This window comes from Aedes albopictus, chromosome 2 (assembly GCF_035046485.1).
Source record: "Aedes albopictus strain Foshan chromosome 2, AalbF5, whole genome shotgun sequence".
Classification (NCBI taxonomy): Eukaryota; Metazoa; Arthropoda; class Insecta; order Diptera; family Culicidae; genus Aedes; species Aedes albopictus.
In genome coordinates this window covers 321,869,953-321,883,754 of record NC_085137.1, presented here as the reverse complement: position 1 = coordinate 321,883,754, position 13,802 = coordinate 321,869,953, and the positions used below count along the sequence as shown (strand labels likewise).

The following is a 13,802-nucleotide window of genomic DNA, read 5'->3' as shown; positions in this document are numbered from 1 at the left end:
TTGCTCACTCGTAATAAGCTTAAAATAAGAAGATCAGGTGTGGTGGTTTTGTTTACGAAGAGATTTGTGCCCTCGAAATCGTGAGTAGGTGCCAAAGTTGGCCATTGTGGCGGCCATTTTGGGACTCTAACAAGACTGTTCTTAAATGAAAAAGGAATGCTCGCGGAGGCATCCTCAATGGTAAACGCAGAAAAATAACGCATATTTGAGCCAAATTCAAAGAGACTTCATTTCTAAGTCGAGGGGTTTGTTGAATAAAAAAATATTTGTTTTCAATAATAGAGAATGCACATCGCCAATATTGAGCATGATGGTTCAGTTTTACCCTTAGATTTTGAAGAGCAGATCTGGCAGTGAACGATAGCTCGCTATCAGTGAAGCATATTATAAAAGTACCCGTGTTCGATTCTCGCATGCTTTTTTTATTTCGTTATCACTTTTAAACAATAATGTTTTGTTTTTGAATCTAAGTAGATGTATATTTGTTTCTAAAAACATAGAGTTTGAAATCACAAAACTGCTTAGTAAGGAAGTAAGGAAGTATTTGAAACTATAATCATAGCCGTGAAGGCTTGATTATAGAAACATTGAAATGAATGCTTTGAAACTAATACTAAGTTATCAGATTCAAAACAAAATGTATTGGGCTGCGGTTCAATTTTTTATTTTCTTTGATTCAAAGCACTTTATTTTTGAGTTCAGTATATGTTTTCCTGTGTGTACAGATAAGCCCTTATAATAATATATCGACAATGATTTTTCATAAGGGCACACACTGGCACAGTTATTTTTTTTTTAATTTAAAGAAATTCTGCTATGTATTCCAAAACCAACTTTGCTTTACGAAACCTCGCTGGATGGCGTGGCACCATTAGCCATTTCATACCAGCCGATTGAAATAGTTATTTATGCAACAAGTTGCAAAATGATGATTTTTTCAGCACGAGTTGTACGTTTATCCAACGAGGCTTGCCGAGTTGGATAAATACGACGAGTGCTGAAAAAATCGAGTTTTGCAACGCGTTGCATACAAAGTTTTTTGTAATTGCAAAAATACCCGTATAGTGTAATCTCTCTAGCCACACAAACGTGTATCAGCAGCAACGACGTGCGAGCCTTTATGCGCGACAGGACGTAGTGCATAGTATTTTCTTTGATCAGGTAGGCTATGGTAGGCTAACTGTCGCAAGTTTTCAAGCTCCCGTCGTCGTCATGCAGCATCATAAGCAAAAGCAAAAGTAGGTTCAGCTTCTGTTTCTACGCCTGATTGGCAGTTCAAATCAGAATCTGAATCGTCTTGATTCGCATTCGAACTGCTCAGTGCATGTAGAAGCAGCAACTGTGTCTACGGAAGTAGCGATACTTAACAAAAAGTGTGTGCTGGCAAAAGTGCCGAAAAGTACTACTTTTCAGCACTCTAAAGAGTGCCGAAAAGTACTACTTTTCGGCACCTTTGCTTAAGTGAAGAAAAGTAGGCCGTTTTAACATTGTTTCCGCGAGTGAAAAGTAGGGGAATTCACAACGGAATTACAAAAAAAAAGTTACAGAAGATATGAAAGCAACCACCCGCGCGCACAGCTTGCTGCGATCTCCTAAGTAACCAGAAACGCATATTCCCAGGACGACACTATAGATTGCAGTTTGGTATATATGTTACTCCGTAAAGCAACATGTAAAGGTAACCTTCATGCGTTACGGGCTCTTTTAACGATCGAGCATCTTGAAACCCCTCAACCATTCATCCCTCTGCACGAGTCCCATGTCACTTTGAATCGGGTTTTGCTATTTGTTGAACTTTCACCCCTGGGGTGTCCTAGTAGCTACACGTTTGCAGCTGAGCCGTTACACCAAAAGACGAAAAAGAATTCTGAATTATAATTGTATATCAGTTCAAGCCTAACTTTACTAAACACCGTATGTAACGGCTTAGGGACAAAACGTCGAAAGACAAAACGTCGAATGCCAAAAGGTCGAATGCCAAAACGTCGAAAGGGACAAAACGTCGAAAGGACAAAACGTCGAAAATGAGCAAATAGTAATTTTTTATTCCTTTTAGGGAAACTCATTCTTTTACTTGTACCAGCCAACTAGTTTACAGGGGAGCCTTCCTGAGACTCCCTGAAACAACACCTTAGGGTCGGCATGTGTCTTGACCAGTTCTTCGCGGGTAGGGAATAGCACTGTCTTTATCCATTTGGACCATTCCTTACTTTTTCGGTGTCTCTTCTACTGGCACCCAGTGTTGCATTTGAACTGAACGCGAGCCAAAAATGAACTGAGCTTGGATGTGCCATCCTATGTCTGTCCTGACCTGACCATGGTCCTGCTCTATTTAGGACTTTGTGACGCATCTACATACATGCGTTGTAGCACGAAAATATGCAATATTTCAGCATCACGTCACAACTTCCTTCAGCGTGGCTACGATGGCGGCCTATAGCTATCGTCAGCCGGATCTTTGGCACTTTTAGGGTGGCGATGGGGATTATCGAGCCCATTGTTCCAACAGGATCGATTTAAATTCACACAAAATCTAAAAAAAATCCACACTGAACTGCGAACACTTAGAGATTTTTCGACATTTTGTCCTTTCGACGTTTTGGCAATCGACGTTTTGGCATTCAACGTTTTGTCTACGTTTTGTCACCCATTCTATGTAACATATGTAAACGAAGAAGAGATTTTCAAACGAGGCGCTGAATTTCGTAAAGGACTACTTGTATCACACACCTTTGGGGATGATTTGTGAAAAAATACCCGGATTTTTCACGTTTCACGTTTCACGTTTCTTCATGCTCAAGGATATGCTGAATGTATGAGTTGCTATGGAAACAGCGAACTTCCCCTTCGATTTTCTCCGTTCGTGGATTTTGTTAGATACGGTGTTTGGTAAAGTTAGGCTTGAATTAGCTTGCAAGTACCCTCATACATTTTGTAACTAATTAATTTTATTTTGACTGTTTCATTTTGCAGATTAGTTATTTAACGCAAAATAAAATCACCTAAAAATGACAAACAAGGACTATCCTCAGAGCAATGGATCGCAGCCATCGGTGAATCTCAAAAATGGCATCAACAACGATGCGATGTCCGTGTCCAGCTACAAGGGCTCCAAGGACATACTGAACGCAAAGTTCAACAAACCGCCGGAAAAATCCAACAGCACAGTCACCAACACCCAACCCGTATCGTACTTCAAACTGGTAAGTTCGCGCCAAGATTGGAATTTGGCGATAAGCGCCGAGTGTGGTTGCCCTCATAACCGTTCGGTTATACTAACTGACTGACTGAATGTTGCTCACATCTTTCTTTCGATTCCGCAGTTTCGATTTGCCACATGGGGAGAAATAAGTGCCACAATTCTGGGAGTTATATTAGCCTCGTTTGCTTCGCTGGGTCTTCCCTACGGCGTTATCCTGTACGGTGAATACACGACGCTTCTGGTGGACAGGACCATCGGGATAGGAAAATCGACTGACACTGCTATCCTGTCGATGTTTGGAGGTGGACATGTGCTGTAAGTAAAACAAGCTATTCCGGGTATGGTTGAAATGCACTTTCTGATAGAGTGTTCATTGTTGACCGATTCCAGTTTAAATGAATGGAATACAAGTAGTGACGTTTCGATAAGATGAGATGATATCGATGATATAGTTGGGGCAACATGTTTAAATAATCTATCAAGATTAAAAGGGGTGATAACAACTTTCTTAGTTATTTTTCCTATTGTCTATGGACAATTAAGATGGCCAGGAGGTTTGGGAAAAGTTCACGCTTTGTCAACGGAGAGAAGGAAGGGTAATTTAGAATGTCCACAAGGACTGTTGCTACAACTTCAACTGTTGGAAAATTTTAATTATTTGACATCTAACATAGATCCGCGATAAATGTTACTCTTAGTGTTTTTTTTTTCTAAAAGTTCTTCAAATATTCTGAAACATCTTCGAAGACATCATTTCAATCCAACAAACCATTTTCTAGTTATATTTTTTTTAAGAAGAAGAAAATTAGGTTTTTTTGCAAACGAGTAATTCTCGCTGAGACTGGCTCATTATTTACATCTTGTCTTTAAAAATGTTTGAGGTGGCGATTTTCTGAAAAACCTTGCCAAAAAAGTAAGGAAAATGCATTTGGTTACTCAAATTGATGAACTCCTCGTTAGTTAGAGCCACGATAATTATTGCAGACCCCTCGATTTTAGTAAAATGGTGGCTCATTTAAACCGTTATAACTTGAAAATGTCTCAAAAAACCACCTCGAAACGAAATGTTGTTGAAAAGAGGAAAAATAGTGCTACTATTTACAGTTATAAAAAGTTGAGTCAATGATATTGATTTTGGCCACCAACTTGGATTTTTGTATCAAAACTTGTTTTTTCTCCATGTTGACAACCATCAATTTACAAAATTTTTGCTGAGACATTTATATACAACATATCAAAAAATTAAAGATGTCTTTTTCTCCTTTCAAAAGTTATCTGCCGTTTTAATTCAAGATGGTGGCTATTTAATAGAGTTTTAGGCTCTACTAAAACTATGCAATATGGATAAGTTGTATAGCTGATTGTTTGAAGGTGTTGGCAAATGACAAATATATCAACAATTTTTATTTTTTGTCCAAAAAGTTGAATATAAACTAGGTTTTAATGAAAATACGTCTAAAATAAACATTCATATGTATAGAAATGATCAACGATTGATGGAATCATAGTTTAAAGATAAACTGTACAATGCCTTTTATGGTATGGGAAAGATGACCGGTGTTCAAAAATGGCGTCCAGAATTTCCAAGATCCCAAAATGGCGGCTCACAATTCAAGATTGTGGCTTTTTCTAATAGTTACAGGCACAAACATAAAAAGCCAGATAAACGATATGATTTCTGGTGCCATGAAATGGAGTTTTGCTAAATGTATTAAAGTGCGATATTCATCAACATGTCCCTTAAGGTTTGTTGAAATGGGTTTTCGAAGGCAGGAGAAAAGCGTCATCACTGCTAAGTAGATTAATTAGTGTTTTTTCGGAATATCTACAGGGATATCCCATAGATCATATCCAAATGTTGGCGATTAGGAGACAGCTGATTGGTCAATACTTTACAAGAAGTTACACCTAGTTGAACATTTATTGAAAAGTGGAAATTTGTCCAGTTCTGATCGTTTTGTCTGGATATAGACTATTTGGAAGAAAATCCGGAAATTGCGGTGCTAGCGATTTATAAGAGATACGACTTCATATTCATTGATTTATTACAAATAGCACAAATGAATCGATGCTAAAGTATCAATAAAATGTATATTACTATACATTTGCTGATGGTTAGTCACATTTACGACTGTTTTCACACGTGCTGTATCGCGAACCTAAGTCACGGTTTGTCATGTGAGCAAATCAATTAATTTCAATTGGCAGTTATCACACTTCTCTCCACTAGGCAACATATTCTTCGTACGATTGTTTGTCGATTGACCCAGGCTCAATGAATGCGCGCGTCATTGTGACGCGAGTCACTAACTGGAAGATATGTTTTTTGTGCACGACCACGCCAGCTAATTCGCACAATGTTTTTTTTGTTATTTGAATCTTTTAAGGGTCAATGCCAGCGCAGAAGAGAACCGTCTCGCCATCCTCCAGGATGCCAAAGCCTTCGGGCTGGGTGTACTCTTCGTATCGGTGGTACAGTTCCTCGCAGCTGCACTCAGCGTAGATATGATCAACCGGTCCGCGAATCGTCAGATTAGTAGGATACGAAAACTGTTCCTCCGGGCAGTCCTACGGCAGGATATGACCTGGTACGATCTGAACAGTGACGATAATTTTGCTGTGAGAATAACAGAGTGAGTAATGAAGAGTTGAACACTTGCAAGATCAAACAAAACGATGAGCTTATTATTTGCAGTGATCTTGACAAACTAAAGGAAGGCATTGGCGAGAAGCTCTCCATTTTTACGTATTTAGTAATGTCGTTCACCATATCTGTGATATTTTCGTTCTTCTATGGATGGAAACTAACACTAGTTATTCTAAGTTGTGCACCGATTATTATTCTAGCCACCGCAATAGTTGCTAAGGTATGTGATAAATCTGTTTTAAATTCTCACAACATCGCTAATAAACTACATTTTTTTTTTTCAGATGCAAAGCACGTTAACAGAAAAGGAATTGAAGGCATATTCTTCAGCTGGAGCAGTTGCAGAAGAAGTGTTGGGTAGCATTCGTACTGTAGTCGCGTTTGGCGGAGAGCGCAAAGAGCTGGATCGATACCGCAATCGGCTAAGTTCGGCAGAGAGTAATGGCCGAAAGAAGGGTCTGTTTTCCGGTATTGGTGGGGGTATTATGTGGTTCATCATCTACTGCTGCTATGCACTGGCCTTCTGGTACGGAATCAGCTTGATTTTGGAAGATCGAGGAAAAGACGTAAAAGATTACACACCAGCCGTGTTGATTATTGTATTGTTCGGAGTACTGGCAGGAGCTCAAAATCTTGGTCTATCGTCTCCTCATTTGGAAGCCTTTTCCACTGCGAAGGGTTCAGCTTCGTCCATTTTCTCAGTCATCGATAGGATACCAACAATCGATTCTATGGGTGAAAGCGGCCTTAAGCCTCTATCTATCGTTGGAAATATCAAGTTTACGGGTGTACACTTCCGATATCCCGCGAGAAGTGATGTTCAAGTGTTACAAGGATTGAATTTGACAATCGATGCAGGGAAAACTGTCGCACTGGTTGGACCATCAGGATGTGGAAAATCTACATGCCTTCAGTTGATTCAAAGGTTATATGACCCCTTAAATGTGAGAAATTTTCATACTTTCAACAACAAAAAATCCGTTCTTATATACGTTTACTATTTCTAGGGCAATGTTACAATCGACGGCACTAAGATCAACGAACTGAATATTACTTGGCTTCGGTCCTTTATCGGAGTGGTCGGTCAAGAACCTGTCCTTTTCGCAACCAGTATCGCAGAAAATATCCGTTACGGCAATCCAGAAGCAACTCAGAGTGAAGTGGAAAACGCTGCCAGAATCGCGAATTGCCACAGCTTCATTACTAAGCTTCCTAATGGTTATCACACCCTTATTGGAGAACGTGGTGCTCAGCTTTCCGGTGGTCAGAAACAGCGAATCGCCATTGCTCGGGCGTTGGTTCGCAACCCCAAAATCCTCCTACTAGATGAAGCCACTTCCGCTCTTGACCCGAACTCGGAGCGCCGTGTTCAGGATGCACTTGAAAAGGCTAGCCGTGGACGTACTACTCTTGTTGTGTCTCATCGTTTGTCAACGATCACCAACGCTGATAAAATCGTCTACATTGAGAAGGGGGTAGTGGCTGAGCAAGGAACGCACGAGGAACTTATGGCTAAGAAAGGTCTGTACTACAATTTGGTTATTGCCAGTGGCTCGCAGAAAAAGGAAGACGATGAAGCAGAAGCCATCAAAGAAATGAGCCCTGCAGGACCAAAAAGTGAATCAGCGGACGATGATGCGTACTCGGATGATGAATCTGAATCTAACAAATCAGCGGAAGCCGTTATGGATGACAAAGAGGACGTTTACCCAGTATCTGTGTTCAGATTGGTGAAATTAAATTCTCCCGAATGGCCTTACATTTTGTTTGGATGTGGCGCAGCTATGGTTGTGGGAGCATCGTTCCCATTGTTTGCTGTGCTGTTTGGAGAAATGTATGGTGTAAGTAATCTCAATATTTTAACTTCTTAGAGAAAAATTGTGTTCAATTTCAAATTCTCGACATACTCTAATATTCCTTTTTATACTTTCAGATTCTATCTGTAGCCGATCCAGAATATGTCAAGGAAGAATCCAACTTCTATTCATTGCTTTTCCTTGTACTAGGACTAGTTACTGGATTGGGAACGTTCTTTCAAACATATCTGTTCAACATAGCAGGGGTTCGATTGACCTCCCGTCTACGACAGAAGACCTTTAAAGCAATCATCAATCAGGAGATGGCATGGTTTGATGAATCGAACAATGCAGTTGGTGCATTATGTGCTCGTCTCTCCGGAGACTGTGCCAGCGTTCAAGGTGCTACTGGCACTCGTATTGGATCTTTACTGCAAGCTGCATCTACGATATGTATCGGTGTAGGAATCTCGTTCTACTATTCATGGAATCTCACGCTTGTATCGGTGGTAGCCATTCCAGTAGTGTTGGGTTCGATCATGTTGGAGTCCTGGTATACGGAGTCTAGTGGGCTGAAGGAGAAACAATCCTTGGAGAGTGCCATAAAACTTGCTGTAGAGGCTATTTCTAACATCCGAACCGTGGCAAGTTTGGGACAGGAACCTTACGTGCTAGAGCGATACTATAAGGAAATAGCTAAAGTGGATGAAGCATGCAAAAAGAAGAGCCGGCTGAGAGGAGTAGTGTTCGCACTAGGTCAAATAATGCCATTTATGGGATATGGTCTGGCACTTTTCTATGGTGGAAAACTGGTGTCAGAAGCAGAACTGGAATACAAGGACGTAATAAAGTGAGTTTGATTAAATTATGATTCTTGATATTAACGGATTCAGCTAACAAAACTATTTACAGAGTATCCGAGGCATTGATTTTTGGTGCGTGGATGCTGGGACAAGCCTTGGCGTATGCTCCGAACGTAAATTCAGCAATGTTATCTGCAGGACGTTTGATGAAATTACTCGATCGAACTCCAAAAATGCACAACCCTTCAAGTTCCTATCTATCAACATTTGAGGTAACAAAGTATAAAAGCCTTAACCCGTTCTTTGTCTAATACACATTTGTTATAGAACCGCGAAGGTAACATCAAATTTACAGACGTGGAGTTCCGATACCCAACACGACCAACAATTCCAATTTTGCAAGGGCTTAACCTTGATATTAAAAAAGGCAACACTGTCGCACTGGTTGGGCCTTCAGGATGCGGAAAGTCAACTTGCATACAGATGCTACTTCGTTACTACGATCCTGATAATGGTAAAGTTGTAAGTATTGAAACAACAAAAAAACAATCTATCCCACGATTGCTCACGCTCATTTTTCCATTCTCAGGACATAGATGGCATAACGACAACTGATTTCCAGCTTGGTCGCATCCGTTCACAAATGGGTCTCGTATCGCAAGAACCGGTCCTGTTTGACCGCACCATTGCTGAAAACATTGCTTATGGTGACAATACTCGTGAGATAACAATGCCAGAGATCATTGAGGCGTCCAAGATGGCCAACATTCATGAATTCATCGTCAATTTGCCAAAAGGATACGATACCAGTTTAGGCACCAAAGGTGCTCAGCTATCGGGTGGTCAAAAGCAGCGTATTGCTATAGCTCGTGCTTTAGTAAGAAACCCTCGAATCCTCCTACTAGACGAAGCAACGTCAGCGCTGGATAATCAAAGCGAGAAAATCGTACAGAATGCTTTGGATCATGCTCGCAAAGGTCGTACTTGCATAATCATTGCCCATCGATTGACAACCATCCAGAATGCGGATCTGATTTGTGTCATCCAGAGTGGAGTGGTGGTTGAGTGTGGAACTCACGATGAACTCATGGCATTAAACAAGATTTACGCCAAGCTCTACGCCATGCAGCAAGTGGCTTAGAAGTGCACTTAACTTGCGCGCTCGTTCAGTATTTATTGTTACTATTAATATCTCGATTAGAAGATGAAATCAGAAGACTTATCGTGCCGTAACGGGTGTATGTTTTATGTACATCCGATCATCTAACACATATCGACAAACTGAGAATATCTCGGAGCTAGCTTCAAGCATAGATGTTTTGTTTGTGTTAGATTTAGATTAGTTGTGATATTTATGAAACGCCTCTTTAGTACTTAAAGCTTGAACTTTACATGTGAAGAAATCTTCCAAACTATGCCAAAAGAGTTTGATACGGCTTTTTAAACTATAACAGAACAACAATTCAAGGCTCAAACTAGTTAAAAAACAGCCTACACTACACTATAGAGCAATAAATTTCCAACACATATTTAATCCCCAGTGAACAAACCATGAACTTACCTATAAGAACACTTACAGAATTACTCAACATTGATGAATCTTCAAAACTGTTTTCCCAGAATTTCTATCGCCTGCCAACTCGCTATTACTGTCATCTGTTCATAGATATGAAATAAATTTTTATTATCAAAAATATCTAACACGTTATGATTGATTCGAAGTTGTGAAAAACATAATCGTGTACAGTCCGAGCAAAAGTCACTCAATCAACCAACCCTTTGGGGCGGTCATACCTTACCCCAAATAAAAAATGGCTGTATAAATCCACCCACTCGAAATTTTATTTCTTTTAGAAACTCTATATTCGGCAAAGTTATTGTAAACCTACTCCCTATTAGTAAATGAGTAATTGGGTTCGAAACTTTAATAACACCCTCGAACATCCTGAATGCTATGAAGTTTTGAAAAACAGAATAGTTAGTACTGCGGTGACCGCTGAATTAGTTGTGATATTTCATAATCTGCTGTGTAGTTCATTAAAACCGAAAAGTCGACTGGAGTAAGGATATATTATTTTCATACCAGCGTGTCCCATGCTAATAATCAACATTCTTGGTCATTACTGGACTTACATTGGGCTTACTAACAGTCTTCAATTATATAAATTGTAAATTTATGGAGCCTCGTAGCCGTGCGGTTAGGGTCACCAAGCTTCTAATCGCACCATGCTGTGGGGTGAGGATTCCCGCTCCGGGCGATGAAACTTTTCGTGAGAATAGTTTCTTCTGTGTATCCACTGGTGCATGATCCGTGTGTTCGTTGTCTAGCGTAGTGTTAAGTTTCGTTCAGTCCAGGGATGGAAACACTCACTTGTACTAAGATACTTTGTAGTTTTATCTAAAAGTTTGTTGAACAAAGTAAGGGTCGCACACGCAACTGCAAGGTAAAAGTCCTCCATACACTGTTCTTTATTTGCAGGCTTCTGAGCTGAGATAATAGCAAGTGAGTGTATCTGAGTACAAGTGAGTATTTTCATTCCTGGTTCAGTCTGTACAGCCTCTTTCTGAAGACGATGTTCGTGTCTTTTTTTAATACTTTTGGGACATTCACATTTTTATCTGTGCATCAACAGATTAAGAAAATATGTATGCAGGATTGCAGGATTAGATTAGTGGCTAGATAATAGTTTGTAGCATTAATGAAACATACGAACACACAAATTATTTATGAGATAAGTGAGTTTTCTCTAAGGAATGTCCTCACAAGTCGATTGCTAGGCCAGATTACACTTCGACTGTTACCCTCTCATTTCTGCATCTGCAAGCCCGAGTATGGTTAGTTTCAGTTCTATTCTCAACGTTAACAGCAACAATATCCGAATTTTCAACTCAAACGTGAAATTTGTGCTGCTGCAGCCAATGAAATCTGGTGTGTATCAGTGGAGAACTTCTAACGGCTTTTATATAATTCGTGCATAGTGGCCTCACCATGGCCTCACCATCTCCAACGTGGGCCTCCATTGTCGCAGTCATCAAAAGCCGATAGCAACATAAATGCGGGCAGGAAAGTGGAGGTGGGTCGGCCACACTCTACGCCAGGGCTGTCCAACGTACGGCCCGTGGGCCGTATCCGGCCCGCGAATGAAGATAAATAATATAATTTGGCCCGAGGAATTTTTTTTTTTGCCAAAGAAATGTAATTAAAAAGTCTAATTCGATATTTTTAGAGTCAATAAAAATTAATAAACACTTATTTTAGTTTACAAATTTCAAGGAAACATCAGGTTACTTCCAAGTGTATGTGAAATTTTGAGAATTAAAATAAAACAATTACTAAAAACATTTCAACAAGAACTTTGAGTAACTTTTGAAATAAATAAAAACAAATCAATTATAATTCTACGAGCATTCGAAAATTTTATTTTGACGTAAAATTTCAACAAGCTGTGGTACAGTATAGAACAGTGAAGAGAATTGTCAGACAAAAAAGGCACAAAACAAGCAACAAAAGAAGGCGCGACGATTATTCTTTATCCCTACAGGAAACAGATAATGACATGATCTCGAAATTTGTTGTTGCAGACAAAACGGAAGCTGAATTTGTTGCATACTTTTCAATTCGTGAATAATCAATTATTACTAACCCAAAGTCGAAACTTTTTGATGATTGATCTTTATTTATTTAGGCTTAAAAATCTCTAAACTCGTGGTGTACGATGTTTATCCTATTATTTTCAATTTAGGACAAACTTATGTCGCATTGGGTGGATTATCGCAACAAATACAGGTTGCGATATTGTCATTATTGTTGCGCGATGGTTGAATTTTGATTCACTGGTATAGAAACATTTTAAGGATTCAGTATGGAATTCTGCTTTATGAACGCCATTGCATCTTCTTTTATACTTAGGGTTTTTTACCCCATTTCCGGCACAACAGGTAAACAAAATTGTGCACTATCTAAATTCACAACGAAACGACCGTTTTCGTTCACTTCTTCCATCTGAATCAGATACCATATTGCGCGGACTTGTTGTTAACAGTGATTGTTGCGAAGATTTTCTGCCGGAAAGTTGATTTTGAACGAGTTTACTGCACCTAGTCCAGCGCCAATTCTCGGCACCAGTGCCGAACTTGCATCAGAATCAAATGGGAAATCACTTCGGCACCCATCTTTGTACTACCGAAGAGCACTCGTCTGCGTGTAATATTTGTTTCGAGCACTTGTGCGGCTTCAGAGTGAAAATGTAGCTCATTGACCGTGAATCCCGTTGCAGAAATGTTTCGGGTGATGTTTCCCTACGGAAGTGCGATTGGAAAATATGCGACAAGTGATATTTTGATTTGTTTTGCTGTAAGGTGCCGGGAATTGACGCGGGTGCCCAAGTAGTTCGAAACGCTACATGAACTCCAATATCCTGCAAGAATTTTCAAGTGTGTGATAAATATTGAAATCTAATGGAATTTCAGTGCTGATTGAATATATTCTGAAAAGTGTAGAAAGTAGTTTCATTTTCATCCTTAGAATTCTATTTTTTTGGGGTTGAAGCCATTTTTTTAAAGTCATTATCTTGACAAGCAAAGTGCAGAAAATTAAAAAAATATCGTTGAATTTTAATTTTTGGCCCGTCGACTGCTATGGAGTGTAACCTGTGATCCGCGGCCGCGAAAGGATGGACAGGCCTGCTCTACGCAAAGATGGAATCGAAATCTGCAAGCAAGCGTTAGATTGGAACCCTGCATGACATCACAACAGAGGCAGTCTCAGAGGCTCACAGTGGCGCAACCTCCACAAAGAAAAAAAAGCTATTTGCATTATTATAGTTTTCCGAATTGTTTCCCATGCAAGAAAACAGGCAAATAGGGAATGTGTGCCATCATTAATCTCACGCTCTCATATTCATCCTATTCGAAAACATGAGATTATGGCACCGATTGATTCCGTTCTTTTTGTTTTCATGCGTGCTCACTTCTAACAAAAAATACAAAAATAAGAAACAAAACAAGCAACGCTTCAATCCTTTGTTTTTCGTAGGATGAAAATGGGAGCCACATGCTTAATAAGGGAACCAATACCCTAGAATAATTAAAATAATTTATTCAAGTACTCTATGTCTAATATCTGTTACGGAACGTCCAATCAAAATTAAATTCAGTTGAATTCTACCAGGATGACAGTTGAGAAGTTGATTGTGATACACTCAGTTAAATGTCTCTGAAATAGAAATATGATATGTTCTTAAATCAGGCCAAACATGTCTAAAGGTCCTATCTGCAGAAGAGAGGCTCTCTTTGGTTTCCCTCTCTTTCGTTAATATCTCAGCAGTTCATTTGTATTATGATCGTCTCCTTGC

At 39.6% G+C, this 13,802-nt stretch overlaps 1 protein-coding gene across 3 annotated transcripts in view; it reads left to right on the top strand.

Moving 5' to 3' along the window:
• Nucleotides 1-10,142, top strand: part of LOC109408676 (multidrug resistance protein homolog 49) — a 78,769-nt gene extending 68,627 nt beyond the window's left edge. For all 3 annotated transcript variants that reach the window (XM_029879844.2, XM_062852374.1, XM_029879843.2), the window contains 10 exons: nucleotides 2,974-3,203; nucleotides 3,324-3,517; nucleotides 5,590-5,835; nucleotides 5,898-6,069; nucleotides 6,134-6,793; nucleotides 6,857-7,690; nucleotides 7,783-8,495; nucleotides 8,558-8,720; nucleotides 8,776-8,970; nucleotides 9,038-10,142. In XM_029879844.2, coding sequence (XP_029735704.2) covers nucleotides 3,009-3,203; nucleotides 3,324-3,517; nucleotides 5,590-5,835; nucleotides 5,898-6,069; nucleotides 6,134-6,793; nucleotides 6,857-7,690; nucleotides 7,783-8,495; nucleotides 8,558-8,720; nucleotides 8,776-8,970; nucleotides 9,038-9,589 — 3,924 coding nt within the window. In that variant the 5' untranslated portion in view covers nucleotides 2,974-3,008 and the 3' untranslated portion in view covers nucleotides 9,590-10,142. The remainder of the gene's footprint in view (nucleotides 1-2,973; nucleotides 3,204-3,323; nucleotides 3,518-5,589; nucleotides 5,836-5,897; nucleotides 6,070-6,133; nucleotides 6,794-6,856; nucleotides 7,691-7,782; nucleotides 8,496-8,557; nucleotides 8,721-8,775; nucleotides 8,971-9,037) is intronic.
• Nucleotides 10,143-13,802: the final 3,660 nt, after the last annotated feature.